General features: G+C 41.1%; 1 protein-coding gene across 1 annotated transcript; it reads left to right on the forward strand.

Annotated features, from left to right (window-relative positions):
- The first annotated feature begins 4254 nt into the window (after positions 1-4254).
- LOC147894384 (pentatricopeptide repeat-containing protein At1g06140, mitochondrial-like) lies at positions 4255-6381 on the forward strand. The gene has a single exon (XM_087385300.1). It carries the CDS (start codon positions 4255-4257, stop codon positions 6379-6381), a length of 2127 nt encoding a protein of 708 aa, XP_087241426.1.
- The last annotated feature ends 10058 nt before the right edge of the window (positions 6382-16439 follow it).

Below are 16439 nucleotides of genomic sequence, written 5' to 3' on the forward strand. Positions count from 1 at the left end.
CATAACCTAAGGACATGTAATAAAATGGATCTGGGGGTATGTTAACTCTGTGTCAATATAGACTTAAGTAGCACAGAATGGGTGTGTGGAGTAGCAGCAAAGATCTGCTTGTACTTGCATAAGGCTAGGAATAATCTCTCTTAGGAATCCAACATGCTTGTTCTACATGCAAGTTCTACATATGATTCCTACATGCAACTCATACATGCAACTTCTATATGCACATCCTAGATGTAAGCTCTACATGTAGAGAGAGAAAGTTTTACAATTCCTACATGCGGAGAGCGAAGCTCTCCCACTTGTATAAATATCCCATAATGGAATGAAACCTTCACTCTTTGGGGCATTGTGTTGAGTTCTATTTTGGTGTTCTATGCAATTGTCTCCAAGTGTCCATGCTCCCTTGCACTCCACGTCCAAAAGCATGTCCTAACCTTGCCTCCTACTCCCCTCTCCTCTAACCTTGGAACTCCTACTCTCCCTCTCCTCCTCCCTTCTCTCTCTCCCCAACCCCCATGCTCTTACAACTTCTCAACCTTCCTCACCCCGACCATGATGATGAATGTTCCTTTCACACAAGCATGTGTCATGTTTGCTCCCCACTCTTGAGCCTACGTCTCTCACCGGAATACACCCTGAGGTTCTAAGCTACACTTATACTACAAACGACGACACCGATATATCTACAAGTGACAAAAAGCCTCAGAACCCTGCCTTCTCTTCTTGCGGCAGCTATGGGATAGAACCAAGAAGGGTACATGTTGCCACTTTCAGGGAGGTGAGGGAGAGGAAGAGGAGAGGTAAGGGGGGATAAAAGAGAGGAGTGTAGGCTACAACACCACCATGGAGGGGGGGGGGGAAGAGAGGAGGGGAAAGGTTATCGGCAAGCGGGAGGGGAGAGATGGTAGAGGGAGGCAGTGAGGTAGAAGAGGGATTAATTTTTAGGAGGAGGGTTTAATTATAGCTACTAGCTTATGGTAATTTTTTTGTTTTTTGTTGACATCCTTCTAAATTAGGCTAGCATGATTAATTTTGCAAGGGGGAGAAACTAATATTAGTAGAATTTTGAATTTTCAATGTAAGGGGGGACATACAAGGTCTTATAGCTAGGCTACATGAAGATCAGAGCATAAAATAGTTTTGCATTTGTATCCTTGGGCATTATGAGATGCTTGGTGCAGTGACTATCCTCATAAAGAAGAGGGAAGGGGGCCCTCTTTTCATAAATAGAGGGACATCCTCATTCCTCTTTACCCTCCCCTTGCCTTGCCATCCATCCACTACTTGTTTTTTAATTGAGTAATACATTGTTTCAATTGGGGGGGCTTCTTAGCACCCGTTATAACCAATGTAGCCCCATTTAAGATTAAACATAATGATTTTTAGGCTATACATTAACGCGTGTGTGGGAGAGCAAAAGTTGTGATTTCAAATCCTCATTCATCTCTTGCACTTTAATATGTACCCCCTCTCCTAGAATAAATTAAAGGCTCTAAACCATAAGCTCAAAGGATTAATGTGAATCTGAGACCTAAGTTGTCCATTAGTTTTGGCCTACAAGGGCTAAGCGAACTAACCAACTTAGCTACTAGAAAGAGGCGCATGCAAGAGAGGTGGTAACTTAGAACAAATATAAGAACACCCAAAAGCTAAGGAGACAACGACTTACATACATACATACATACATAAAGATATATATATATATATATATATATATTCCCAATCTTATAAGAAAGAGAGAGAGAGAGAGAGAGAGAGAGAGAAGAGAGAGAGTTTAGAGAGAGAAGAGAGAGAGAGCCCTGGGGAAGTGGGAGCAAAATTAAAAAGTTTAAATTCCATTAACAAAGTGCATAGTCACCATGACTGCCTACTTGCTAATAATCAAATGCCTAATCAGAACGCATGCCTACTCTAGCCAAGTATGATTGGATTACTTTTCTAGCACTAAGCACCTCAAGTCTTAAGTCCACGACTATTTCATCCACCTAACACTATAGTGACCCCACTAGCCACAATCAACTAAGGAATCCTAGCCTCTTTGGATTCTCAAGTACAACACCCTTTCCAAAGGCTTGTGGTTTTTCTCTTATGTTTTCTCGCCCCTCGGTAAAGTCTCCTTGCCACTATTTAAGTCATGCCCTATCCCTGAATTCCATGTGCGACTAGCATAATCCAATACTAATATGCTCCTCATGGTATAATGGGGTGCCAATCAAGGTGGTTCGATCGAGTACCACTCTTACTTAACCTTTATATAGGGGTATAACGTACTTGCCCCCTTTAAAAAAGAAAACCACAGTAAATTAAAATTTATATAGGGGTATAACCTACTTGCCCCCTTTAAAAAAGAAAACCATAGTAAATTAAAATTTATGTTACCCCTTCAAAAACTTGAATTTGGACTAATCTTCGTTCTACATACATATATAGAAAGGCAAACATATTTCTTTAAAATTAGGGATAAGTTGTTAAGGGTTACAAGGGCTAACATGTGAAAAAGTCAAGTCAGAGCTTGAATGGTGTCCAATAATCCGACTAAGGAAAAAGGAAAAATCCACATATATTGGGTAGAATATACATCAAAGTGCTAGAAGAAATAGGATATTTCTAGTGGTCAATGGTGGTAGTAAATTAGACAAAGATTATATCTATAAAGGATCAAAAGGATCAACATAACTATATGGTGACTATACAATGCAAATTGGAGTGAGGACATAAGTATAAGTAGTAAATGATCTCCTTCACACTTTTGGATAATTCTAGTGGTCGAAGGTGGTAGTAAATTATATAATATCCGTTCATATCCTAAAGGGCTTCTAGTGGTCCATGTCGGTAACCAATTAGACAAAGAATCCAAACAACTCCTTCCAATTGTAGGGAAGTCAAGGCGATGGGACGCGGGTGTGTGTCTGTGTTGAGCTAAATTAAAGGATCATAATTGTGTACTCTATGATACCACTCACGTTTGTAATAGTGGCATGTTATGTGGGGGAAAGGCTCACTTTTAAGGAAAGGGGTACTCATCCTCACGGGATGCCCATGGTGGGGTAGTTTGTAAACACTCTGAGTCATCCGATCCATCATCTGCGGGCACGTAAATACTATGAGTCAGTCATGCTAACACTTTTTTTGGCCTACGCTTGGTAGGACTAAGTGTTGGTGTTTCTTAAGAAGCTAAATTGTGTATTTTTGCAGATTTATGATTGCTTATTTTGTCCCCATTTTTTCCTCCCCCTTTCTCTCTCTGCTCTTCATTTTTTCCTCCCCCTTTCTCTCTCTCCTCTTCTTCTTCTTCTTGTTCTTCACTTCCAGCTTCCAGCGCAAGCCTAATGAATTGTATTATTCTTGTTTTTCTTGTGTTGTACTGAAATTGAGTGCGCCAAAAACGCCCATACTGGGTGATCCCTGAGCAGCTTGAACTCAGGACCTACACATACACCACCCACATGTTTTAGGCGGCAGCTTGCCCAAAGCGCCTCCATCGCGAGTGACGAAGATAAAGCCGAAGCTCAGGGTTGGGGCTTGAACGCAGGACCGGCACATACACACCTAATGGAACAACAACTTCCACATAGATGCCATACCTTCCAAATCACTTGTTCAGCCATTCACAGAACATTACAGTCTTTATGTGCTTGGATTTTCAAAGGGCGTTTCCAAAAAAATGGCAGCAACGTGCTCTAATTGTGAACCTTCTTGCACTTCTGTGTACAATTATAGGGGAGGATCGTTTTCCTCGAAACATCTTCTGCAGATGTACAAGCTACAAGGAGAAGAATGGATTAGACCGTGGGGGAGATGCAGCTTGTAGAAGAATGGATTAGACCGTGGGGGAGATGCAGAAAAAGGTAGGGGAATGTTTAGATTCAATCTAGATAGAGCGGCTGAGGGAGTCAAGAAGAAGAAGACGAAGAGGAGGCATGAGGAAGCACTTTGAAGGCATGGCCTTATATGAGTACAACAGGAGCTTGGTTGCCACTCAAAATTCCTTTGGAAACTTTTATATGCAGCGAGAGAGATCACTTTTAGTTGGACACTCGAGCGATGAGTCCAGAGTCCGTAGATCGAGTAGACCCACCCTTAGTTCAAATGCTGAGCAGATGCGGCTCAATTGTTCCCCTGAATTCTCTCGAGCTTCCTTGTCTTTATGTCTGCGATCACCTGCTCGTTCTTGTTTTGTCTGAGATTGTTCTTTCTCCTGAGTTACAGGATGTTCTCGGTGTTAGGTGGCTCTCTGATTTAATTCCATAGATCATGGGCTCACAGTTGAGGCTGCCCCTCTGCAGTCCCTCCTTTGCTTCTGGTAGAGATGGAGATGTCGTCCACAAGAGATTTTCTAATCTTAAGGAGGGTAAGGAAATTCATACCCTTGTGGAGGAACGTTTAAATGCACTGTTTGAGACAAACAATTTGATAAATATGCATGTAAAGCGTGGCAGCTTGCCCGAGGCTCGCCATGTGTTTGATAGCATGCCAAAGCGCAATGTGGTGTCATGGAACATGATGATTCTTGGATATGCCAAGCAAGATGAGGGTTCACAGGCTTTGGAGTTGTTTGCGCAGATGCACCAGGAAGGTGTCCAACAGAATGATCGAACCTGTGTTTATGCGTTGAAGGCTTGCAGTAGTCTGGCAGTGTTGGAAGAGGGTAGGCAAATCCAAGGTAAATTCATGAAAATAAGATGTTTGGCAAAAGGTAGAGCCATTCACTCCCAAGTTGTAAAGACTGGCTTTGAGGCAGATGCATTTGTGGGACCTACCTTGGTGAATCTGTATGTGAAATGTGGAAGCATGGAGGATGCCTGGCATGTCTTTGATGAGTTGCCACATTGCAGTGTGGTTATGTGGAATGCCATGATCCTGGGTTATGCTGAACAAGAAGACAGTGCACTTGCTTTGGAACTGTATGCACGGATGCACCATGAAGGTGTCCAACCAGATGAGCGAACCTTCCTTGGTGCATTGAAGGCTTGCAGTAGCCAGGCAGCAACTGAAGAGTTTGAAGGGAAGGTCTCGAAAATAGGGTGTCTGGCAAAAGGTAGAGTTATTCACTCCCAAGTCCTAAAGAGTGGCTGTGGGTCAGACCCCTTTGTGGCAAACACTTTGGTTAATATGTATGCAAAATGTGGGAGCATGGAGGACGCATGGTGTGTCTTTGATGAATTGCCTTGTCGCAATGTGGTAACTTGGACTACCATGATCCTGGGTTATGCAGAGCAAGAAGACTGTGAACTGGCTTTGGAGCTCTATGCACGAATGCACCAGGAAGGCATTCAACTGGATAATCGAACTTTTGTTGGGGCTTTGAAGGCATGTAGTAGCGTGGCAGCGCTAGAAGAGGGAATCACAAAAATATGGTGCCTGGCAAAAGGTAGAATCATCCACTCCCAAGCAGTTAACAGGGGCTTTGAGTCAGACGTGTTTGTGGGGACTGCCTTGGTGAATATGTACACGAAAGGTTGTAGCATGGAAGATGCGCGGCATGTCTTTGACCAGTTGCCTCTTCGCAATGTCATTACCTGGAATACCATGATCCTTGGTTATGCTGATCAAGAAGAAATTGAAGAGGCTTATAGACTCTATGCACAAATGCTAGAGCAGGGTCTGTCAATAAATAGGTTTACCTTTGCTGCCATCCTAAAAGCATGTGCTACTGCAACAGCTCTGGAAACGGGAAAAGAGCTGCACTTTCAAATTAGTAGGGTTGGTTTTGAGACTATTGCAATTGTGGCAACCAGTCTTATTGACATGTATGCTAAATGTGGGAGCATGGTTGATGCCCAGTGGTTGTTTGATGTCTTGCCCACGAGGGATGTTGTAGCATGGAATGCATTGATTGCTGGATACGCCCGTCAGGGAGAAAGTGACCTTGTGTTTGTTTTGTTTGACAGAATGATGCAGGGAGGCATACAGCCAAGTGGGGTCACATTTCTAAGTATTCTTACTGTATGCAGTCATGTAGGTCTAGTCAACAAGGGTAAAGAGTACTTTCAGGCAATGCCCAATCAGTATGCGATTGGCCTGTCTGCTCAGCACTATACTTGCATGGTTGATCTTCTTGGTCGTGCAGGCCAAGTCAATGAGGCAGCATTAATCGTGGAAAAGATGCCTTTCCAACCCAATGTTGATATATGGTTGACTGTGTTGGGTGCTTGTCAAAAGTGGAATAACGTAGAGGTTGGAAAACATGTCTTCGAAAAGATGGTGAGATTAGATGAAAAATTTTCTCCAGCATATGTTGTAATGGCAAACATATATGCTGATGCTCACATGCAGGAGGATCGTCATAAAATCCAGGTAATGGGAGCTTTCTCAAGCACAGAAGGAGCCAGTACTAGCCAAAATGTATGTGCAAAAATGAAGGACTTGTGCCTGATCTAGAGTGTTTCACACTGAGGTGGTGATGATGGGAAGGGAAATCTGTTGTGTGGGATATATGAAATCAAAAATGAATTTTGGAGAGACCAAAATGAAATCTGTCACATACAGGAGCAGTTGTAAGAGCCTTTGGAATACTGAGGTTCCTTCTTAAATGCCAGCCTTTGTCACAACTGGCATTCTGACTGGAACTACAGCAGAGTGTTGTATGAGTGGATGCTGTGTATTACGAGAGCTTATGTTTATATTGCTCTCTACACCCGCTGTTTGGTGTTGATGATGTTGGTGGGATGTCAGAGTAGCTACTTTCCGTTATGTGTGGATTTCATGCAGTTGAACCTCGCTGGTGACTATCGTGAGGTTAAAATTGCAGGGTTCCCTAGGTATGTTCTTGGATTCATATAGGTATAAATATTTTGTCGGCAAAGTGAGAAACCGGCTATGCACCCTAACCAATTCAGCCCAATGGACACCCTTATGTGGCACACGTGATGATTGTCAGATGGCCATAGTCTAATATATCAAAGTGGGGAATTGTTTGTGTAGAGATGCAAGTTGCACAGACGATAAGAATATTGGTGGCAACATTGTGCCCATAGCAGACTGCAATGTTCCTCTCCGAAGGGTGTATTCAATGACGTCCAATGTTCTAGGGAGTGTGTGCCGGGCCATGGAGAAGTGATTCGAACCGCACTAGCATAGAGGAAAAAGCGCTGCATGAAAGTGGCTGAGATATCTTGTGTTGAGGATGATCCAGGCTGTTGTAACAGCTGGCACATGTGAGATATGGATAGGATTTGGCTATAGGTCCATGTGTACCACAATTCTTGATGATGCAATCGCATGCGTAAATCGAGCCCTTCAGAAGATTGGAACAAATTCGGCTACACCATACATCTAATGGTCTGATGTCAGGGGGAGGACTATCATGAATATGCTTGTATCTCCTCTTGCCTTGGCACACACCTCTTGTGCATTGAAGACTAAGGAGAGGATGATAGGAATACCACTGGTGAGTTCATCTTCTGTCACATTTGACGGGCAATTATAGAGGTACCTAATGTAACATGGCTTATTGAAGTTTTGTATTGGTCATCAATGTATCCTTTTCAATGGAGTCTTGATCATCTTTCGCTGTTGACTCTTTACATGGATCATGAAATATGAATCATGAATTGGAAGTGAGGCCAGACAATGTTGTGTGAGTTGTATTAATGATGCCTCAGACTGCAAGAGTATGGGGCGTCTTGTTATTAAAGAGTTTCCCAAGACTGTTTATACTCCATTTGTCTGATATGACCGGCTATTAACATGGCTGGTTAGTCAAAGTATGACTAATCACTCACACTCTTGTCTGAATTCCCGTGTCCCACACCATGGGAATCCCCCTCTACGGGTAACAGGACAAGATGTGTAAAACCCAAAGAAATACCAGTAGTTGAATACGAAACTTGACCTTAACAAAATAAAATAACAACATTTTAAACTTCTTAAAACCATTAAAGAACACAAAGTACTTTTAAAGACTTTCCAAACGTAAGTTTTAATTCTAGGATATGTTAACTTTGTTTTAGAAAGACATGTAAATTATGGAACATGAATTTAACGGAGGACATAACATGGTAGCAATTATTCAAAAAAGGACAATCCATAGTATTATTATATGTGGCAAAATTTAATAAGGACAAGGCATCATCACATAATTTCCCACCCAATAATCAAAATGGTGATTTTACTACATATGACCTCGTTATTCAAGTTTCTTATTCTCATTCTGATTCATCTTTTCCAACCTCAAAGCTTCCCCATCCCGAGAAATGACAATCAAAATCCTCTTCACTGTTGCTACTATCTCAACCAGTTATTGGGATATGGAAAGATGGAAGTTTCAAAGAGGCTTTTAGCTCTTTTTGTAAAGCCCTTCTCTCCCAAGATTGTTGGATTAAGCTCTTTCTCAAAAACTCTCCCTTTCACAAGAGCAAGGTGAATCCCCTAGATGGCAAGCCCGCTAGAAGTGGCTGAGATGCCGGTGAAGATCCCCATTCTTCTTCCATTCTCGATGGACCGTCAGCTGGAATCAGTGTTGCAATACTAGTTGGAGCTATCAGGACAAATCTAGATGAGGAAGCCTTGCCATCATGATTGGAAGGAGCAGGAAACCTTGGCACAACTGTGGGACCATGCCATCAACACAAGAGAGGTATCGGTTCCTCAATTGTAGCGAGAGAGAGAGAGAGAGAGAGAGAGAGAGAGAGAGAGAGAGAGTAACTGCAACACAGACAAAAAAAAGATGTGAGAGAGTGAGGGAGAGATCAAGAGAGTTAGAGGGAGTAAGAAAGATATGGTGAGGAAGAGGTGTTGGAATGAGCAAACCTTGAAAGATATAGTGAGGCAGAGGTGTTGGAGTGAGCAAACCTTGAGGTGAGTCTAATAACACGTGGTGATTTTCATGGGGATACCACGTTGTGAATGCATGGATTTTTGGTATTATTCTTGGTGCGATTTTAGGCTTCCCTTCTCCCTCAATTCATAATAGGATTTTCTCTACTATGTGCTGCCTTCTACATCCGTGATTCTTGCTTGTGAGTACTCTGTGATTGATGCCCATTGACACTCTCTTCTATATCATATGGTGCCGAGGTATCGGAACAGTGGTTTGAGTTTTTAACTGATGAAGTATTTGACTTTGTTTTGTCAATTCGTATCACATCCGATCTGAAGACGGAGATGACATCTGAATTGACTAAGCTTGTGGCCTTTACTTGCTCTATTTTCCCTGTCTAGCAGTTGAGTGTGCACTTATATTTCCTTGAGATAGGGATTTGGGTAGTCATTGCTCGAATGGAGAAGAGACCTACATGCAAGGTTGCTCAGGATTCACCTGACAAGATTGCACAGTGGGAAAATCAAAACGGCTAGGAATCTTGAGGAGTGCCCTTGGTGGAATCATCTTGACCTCACAAAGTCTACACGTGAGAATTTGATCGCGGTGGAGACTCTATTTGGCTCCTGTTTCCAGAGCTCAAAGGTGATGTTGAAACTGGAATTTTTTAGTAGCTATGTAGAACATTTGAATAGGATGAGAGAAATCCAATCTTGGTGACCAAGTTGAAGACAGCGATACCAAAGGGCATCCCTTGTTGAGTTTGATGCCCGCATATGATGATATCATGAAAATCCTCCCAGTTAATGATGACATTAGTCTAGAAAAGACGATAGCTACTCTTCTCAATGACGAGCCTCGCTAGAGTCCAACGCAGATGTATGATGGCATGAAGCATGCTTATGCTTCAAAGGTGCCAGTTGGAAAGGACAAGATCCTAAAGAAGGTCAACCACGCTCAATATACGTAGCGGTATTGTGGGAAGCAAGGCCACAAGTAGGAGTTCTGCTACAAAAACAGAGAAGACATTGAGAAGAAAAACAAGGAGAGATATTGTTTTGTGAGGGAAACTTTGGGTATTCACTCTTTTTGGCCTGCCCACAATGGGAAGACCTTAGTGAACGTTTGTAGGTGAAAGAGAAAAATGGGGAATTAGTGATTTTTTGGCCTGCCCCCAGGGTAGGACTTAGTACAGGCTTGGGATTGAAAGGGAAAAATGTCCCTCAAATTTTGATGAAAATTCAATAAAATAGATTTTTTTTTGGCATCCATTGATTGGAGGAGCATGTGAGAATCCCATGAAATTCTCCACCTTTTTCTCTCTTTCTCTCTCTTCTTCATCCCAATCCTCCACTTTTTACGGTCTTCTTCTCCTTCTCTCTCTCCCCTGTCTTCTTCTCCTTCTCTCTCTTCCCCTCTCAGCTTCCAATTCATCCCCTTTTCGGCTCACCATCTAGGGCAGGCCACATGAATGAAATTCACCTTGTTTTTGTTGGGAATTTTCGATTGGTCTGGTGGTCTTCCTAGCGAAATTCATGCACGAGTTGATTGGAACACCATGTGACTATGCCCTGTTTAGCGGAGGGGGCAAGAATCTTACATCCAGAATCAAATTTGGCGGTTCATTATACGCTGTTAGTTCAAAGAATTTTGCCTCGCACTCTTCGCATCTTCTACAACCATACTACTTTTAGATTGCAAGGCTAATCGTTTGGATTGCAAGGCATGATTCTCTGGCGCCTCATTCACTTTCATGCTTATTTTTGGCGGTGTATTAATAGTTCGGTGCTCGGGGCAAATCTGCTAGCTTCAATGGTTTGATCCTTGGATTTGGATGTACACATCTCGGAGCCTGATCTCGTCAAGTTGGAAGACGGTGTCTGCAGGCCGCTCTCCGCTCACCTGGTGGAGAGGAAGTTAACCATCTGTCCAAGAAAGTTAGAGGCGATTGTGCCCCCTTCACCTACAATGCTACTTTTCAATAATCCGCAACAAGGAGCAGCATGGCACGAGTGTAGTCGAGCAATAGAAGGTCGAGCAACGTGAAGGCACCAGAGCAACATGAACCAGGGCAACGTCAGAAGGGTTCGGATTTGTCAGTTTCCTTCAAGGTTTCAAAGGTGGAGCACCTATTGGCAAGTAATGCAACGATTGAAATGGAGGCCTTTTGTTTACAAACAACTAGGATCAACCTGGGCTGCAAGATCGGAGACACAGGAGTTGGCAAAGCATAGATGTTGACGGTGATCCTTGCAAGTGTTCGTTTGGCAGAACTAGATAGAGCAGGGAGGCCTTGAGAATTGTTCTTTTCTCTCCTCAACTCCCATACATCGTCTCCTGTGAACCTCCTTCTCCTGGTACATTTTCTCCATCTGTCTGACCGATTCCTCTTATCGGTGGGATTTTGAATTTCTTCCAAGTTAGAGGCAAAAAGAGTCAACACGAACAGCCATCCATAGATAGGAGGTCCAAACATCCTGAACATGTTCATCGTGGCATTCATCCTTGCTAATCGCATGTGGAAGCTCTTGGTAATCCTCGTGTTCATCAGCCACCCCTGCTCTATGAAGAATCCTTGCAAGTAGTTCGTGCACTTCTGCCATTTCTAACACGGTGCACGAATTCCATGGATTCGCAGGACTGATGAGGCCATTTGGAGCAGCCTTCCTTCGTTTAGTCCTCAAACTCTTAGCTTTACATTGAGGTATGAGAAAGGAAGTCGTATATGTGAAGTTTATTTATTGTATGTGACCAACAAATACCTCGTGTAAGTGAGTTTGTTGCAACCAAGGTCCTAGCATTGGTCGTGGCGAGTTTATTTCTAGTCATGCATTAAGGCATTGAGGTGTTAAGATTGAATTTGCCATTCCCCGCATAAATATTTTTGCAAAGAAATTCTCAAACCGTGTATAGGATTTTGGGATTGTATGAGTATTCATCATGCATTCTTGCTAGGCAAATGTGTGCATTCTTTCTCTTTCTACCCCACCTTCAACTATGCTATTGCAATACTTGGGTGAAGTGTAGCAAGAATAGCGAAGTGTTGTTCCTGGGCAAATGGACAAAAGAATGGAGAAAATGGATGCGAATTGTTCACAATCTGACCAAACACATATATCTATGTGTCTTGCAAGAATGATGTAAGAATTTCTCTCTAAGAATTCAAGTATATCATGGTCTTTATTCCTGACATTGCATATAATAGTGTTGTTAAAGAAAATAAGTGTTTCCACGTTCTTTTGCTTCACTCCAAGAGCCTTTTTTTTTGGGTGGGCAGGCCTTTTGAATGATTAAATATCATTCACGTTGTTTGTTCCGCTTCAATGGAGGTGAAGATATTTTGTTTTGGGCATGTGCTAATTTATTGACACACTAGAATATTTTGGATAGTTGATCTTTTGAAATTCCCCAATCTTTGGTTTGAGGAGGGAGTTGGAATGGGAAAACCTTGATAAGGTCCCTAGTCGAGTCTAATAACAAGTGGCAATTTGCATGGAGACGCCACATTGTGAATGCGTGGATTTTTGGTGGAATGCATGGCGGGATTTTGGGCTGCCCTTTGGTGAGATGCTGGAGGACATCTCCCTTGATTCAAGGTAGTATTTTTTTAGCTTTGTTCCGTTTGTGATTCTTGCTTGTGAATACTTTGTGATGGATGCCTGTGGACACTCTTTCTTCTATATCATGGTGTAGTGCCAATGTATATGTGAGCAGTGGTTTGAGTTTGTTAGTGATGAGTATTCTCTTGTAAGCATTGATCCTCCTACAAGCCCGATAGGATCCAGAGATGTATTATGGTGTCTTCCCTTGTGTTCTCTACATACAATAATAGTTTAGAAAATCTTGTCAAACATTTCTCTTATGTTTAGAGTCCAGGTTCTTTTCTCAATTATTAGTTGGTTGAGTGTGTGGAGTATTCAACTTTTCTTCATCCAGAGGAAGTAAGACAAACAGAGGGAGTGAGAAAGAGAAAGGAGTGAGAGAGAAACATAAATAAGTAGTACGAAAGGGGGGGTATGAGAGACAGAGGCAATGAGAGAAAGCGAGCATGAGGTAGAGAGGAAAAAGGGGAGGGGTAGAGAGAAAGATAGAGAGATCCATGTAATTTAATGGTTTGTTGCTTTATTTTTTTTTTAATACAAAATTTTCAAATTAATATTTTTAGGACATTACCCAATTTTAAAGTTCACCATTCGTAATTTTCTCATTGTAGTATTCACATTCCTAGCCATCCTTGTTTTCCACAACATGCGTACTTTTGCCTCAAAGCACCATGTGCAAACAACCCCAAATTGTTGCCATAAAGCATCGTGGACAGGCTACTCAAAACCTCTAATCACCTAAACCTCAATTCACTTTGTAGAAGCTCTTCAAGCATGATTAGTTACTTTGAAATGCAGATTGGTATGCAATGCCCTCAAGTATGCATCAGTGTGGGACTCTCCTGGTCCCTTTGTGACTGGAAAGAACCATCCAAAGCTTCTTCTCTAGATCGCCTCACTCCAGGCCTACAAACATTGAACCATTCCTTCGAAATGTAGACATATCTACATGGAAAAGCCCTCACTGTGTCAGCTCCTAGTGCTCCCTTGGTCCCTCATTGACCATGAAATTTGATACCGTGTGAGAATGGAGTGTGTGTGGAATCATACAAGAAAGAGAGAGAGAAAATGATGTAGAAGTGAGGCAATAGCAAATGCATATATCATGGAATACAACTGATCCTAAGGAGAGAATGCTCAAGGGACTCCAGACGAAGACATAGAAGAGTGGAAGAGGGGGAGCCTTTTATAGGCCTGCAGCTAGCCTGGTCGGCTAGGAGGGGGCTAGCCATATGGACCGACCAATAGGTCAGCTAACCTGAACCCAACAAGGGTCAGATTAGGTCAGGTTGACCTGACTAGTCAAACGGGGTAACCCGAAGTGGTTGGGAGCCCAAATTGGGCCCCAACTCAGCCTTGACCATGGGCAAGGATAGCCTCCACCAACCAGCTTGATCTGGACAAGATTCCTATAATCCTACTTCTCACTCCTCCGGGTAGGCATACCCACAAATCAACACTCCCTCACTATGAGAGATGCCAAATGGTTGATTCATCATTCAAACATGTGTTTTGCATCTATAACTAAAATGCATCTACAATGCTCTCTCCCAACTAAGAATCTAGTGTTTGAAATTTTACGTATAATTCTTGATTTTCCTTCACTATGCCGTCATATCATGTTTCTTTCATAGCCATTTGAACACTTCTAGAGCTTGCATAGATGATACCAAATTTTGATTTCAAGCCTCTAACATTGCAATGTAAGCAAAGATTGATATTGGTACTTACTCCATGAGCATTTAACCTTTGACAATATCCTAACAAGCCATTCTCACTCTTAAATAAAAACTTTATAAAGCTAATCAACCCATGGAATTGTGAAGCCTGCTAAAGAGGATTCATTAGCTTATTTTCCCAAGTGGACTTCATTGTGTTGCAAGCTAAATTGGATGGAGCTTACTCCAAAAAAAAATTATATGCTCGCAAAGTTCTCAAAATCTATTTCATGAAACTTCTATAGAAAACTACAGATAGTAAGAGCGTATATATTTGAAACTATCTACTTGCTTGTTGAAAGGATATCCAAAGCGACTACTTTTTAATGGTTGCACTATTCTTCATTGTTAGACTTTGGGATCTCACTCTCCATAAAATTTCACTGAAAAAAAAAGCCTCTAATGTTTTTAAATCATGTACTGAAAGAAAATAACAAAACTACACAAAAAGAATTACAAAGTGATTGCTTCTTCAAATAGTTGCCTTATAAAATTTTGAATCTTGTCATTGTCACTACCTTGCATTCTTCAAAAGGCTTCTCACCTCAACCTTCATGAAAGCTTCTTGCAAAAACCCGAAACCTTCACAAAATGTTTCAAAATCATGTCTTCTAGAGATTACAGTAGGGCAAGTGATCCAATAGGTATCAGTGTTGAGCGATGGATGAAAGAAGGATTGATTTTAATGCATAACCAAGTTTAATGCCTTAAAGTCAATCCTCTTTATTTCTCGAAGAACTCATCCACTAGCTCCTTCTATGCTCAAAACACCTTGCATCATTTATGGTTTGTCTAGCAACTTTGATTGCCTTGACTTTCTAATAATTAAAAATGATTTGAAATCAAAGGGCAATTTGAGAGGAGAGAAGAAGTGGCGAGATTTGAAAGTAAAGCACCACAATGGAGCAAGAAGAGGGCAGGGTGCATCTCGCTCAAAAATATTGAAAGTTTTAAAAGAATGAAAATGAAATGGGAACAAAATGCATTTAGGGACAGGAAATGATGATAGTCTGATGCGCACATGCATCCCATGATCGGAAGGACTGAGAAAGAAGCTTCTTGCTCAAAAGAAATGAAGAGATTCAAAAATAGTGTCAAGCAAGCAAGATGCATAATGGTACTCAAAAACAAGAGAAAAGAAAGAGAAATTTGTGAGAATGATAGGAATGTGATAGTTGAATGGGAAGATATGGTTTTAGGACAAACAGTGCAAGTTTAATTAAGAAACTAAGTTTTTTAGTTTGGTTATAGTTTAAAATCATGGTGGGAGAGTTGAGGCATCAACTGGGAGGTCTACATCAAACTTTGGTCCATTGAATGAAGAAATAATAAAGCTCTCTACTAGCCAATATTATACCCACTTTTATTTACCATATCCTTCCATCGCACCAGCTAAAGGGTTCTTCGTAGGGTCCTTTTTTAGTCCAATTTTTTTGTAATGTCCCTATCCACAACCCTCATTTAAATATCCTTGATCCTTAAGAGTAACGCCTTAGCCAACTCATTATAAAAGGTACTCACCATAGTAATAGAATGCCGATTTCCCACTCTCAATTTATTTTCACACTTAGGGAAAAGCTTCATCAACCTTATATTTACTCCCTCTGGGATGCGTCAATTTTACGAGCAAAAACCTATGAGCAGGTTTATCTAAGTTTGTTTTTTAAGAGATTTAAAAAAGGGTATTTCTTTAGGAAACATGGTTTTTACACTTTTATTTTCACTAGAACTAGATCCCTTTATCATAAAAATATACATACTAGTCACTCATTCATTTTTACACAACATAATTTTCTTATTTAGAGACATCTCTGTGTACCCCTGTTATTACCTTTAAAAAGTGTTGAAAAATAATTCCTTTAAGAAACATCCCTCATAATCACTCTCAATGTAATAATACTATGCATATATAATTACTTATTAACACATTTATATCATATGGCAATATCTTTCTAGTGTTTTTATAGCATAAATAACAAGATATTTATGGACATTTTTCTAAAGAAGTTTAAATTACTATAAATAAGTATTAACTTGGGCTTATATATCACTCTCATAAAATACATGTAATATTTAATACTATATATGCAAGATTTTCCAAAATATAACCCCATAGATGTGCTCAAATGGGGTGTTCCACTTTTAAAAGTGCTATCCAAGGTAGTTTCACCAGCGAAACTACCTTGGAAGATCTACTTCAAAGGGGTTGATAGGTTGAGAGAGGTTTTTCAATGTCACCCCCTATTAAATAAAAGTTGTAAGAAGGATCATAAGGGAATTTTCATAGAGAAGTCTACTCTGTGGGTTTCTTCAAAAGCCATCCCATTATCTTCTCACCATTCCTAAAGATTCACATAA

The sequence above is a fragment of the Dipteris shenzhenensis genome, chromosome 14 (genome assembly GCF_047967505.1).
Source record: "Dipteris shenzhenensis isolate YYH24624 ecotype China chromosome 14, Dip_SZ_1.0, whole genome shotgun sequence".
Taxonomy (NCBI): domain Eukaryota; kingdom Viridiplantae; phylum Streptophyta; class Polypodiopsida; order Gleicheniales; family Dipteridaceae; genus Dipteris; species Dipteris shenzhenensis.

Bases quoted from the DNA above. Each gene is read 5' to 3' on its own strand.
- LOC147894384 (XM_087385300.1), top strand. From the start codon at position 4,255: ATGGGCTCACAGTTGAGGCTGCCCCTCTGCAGTCCCTCCTTTGCTTCT.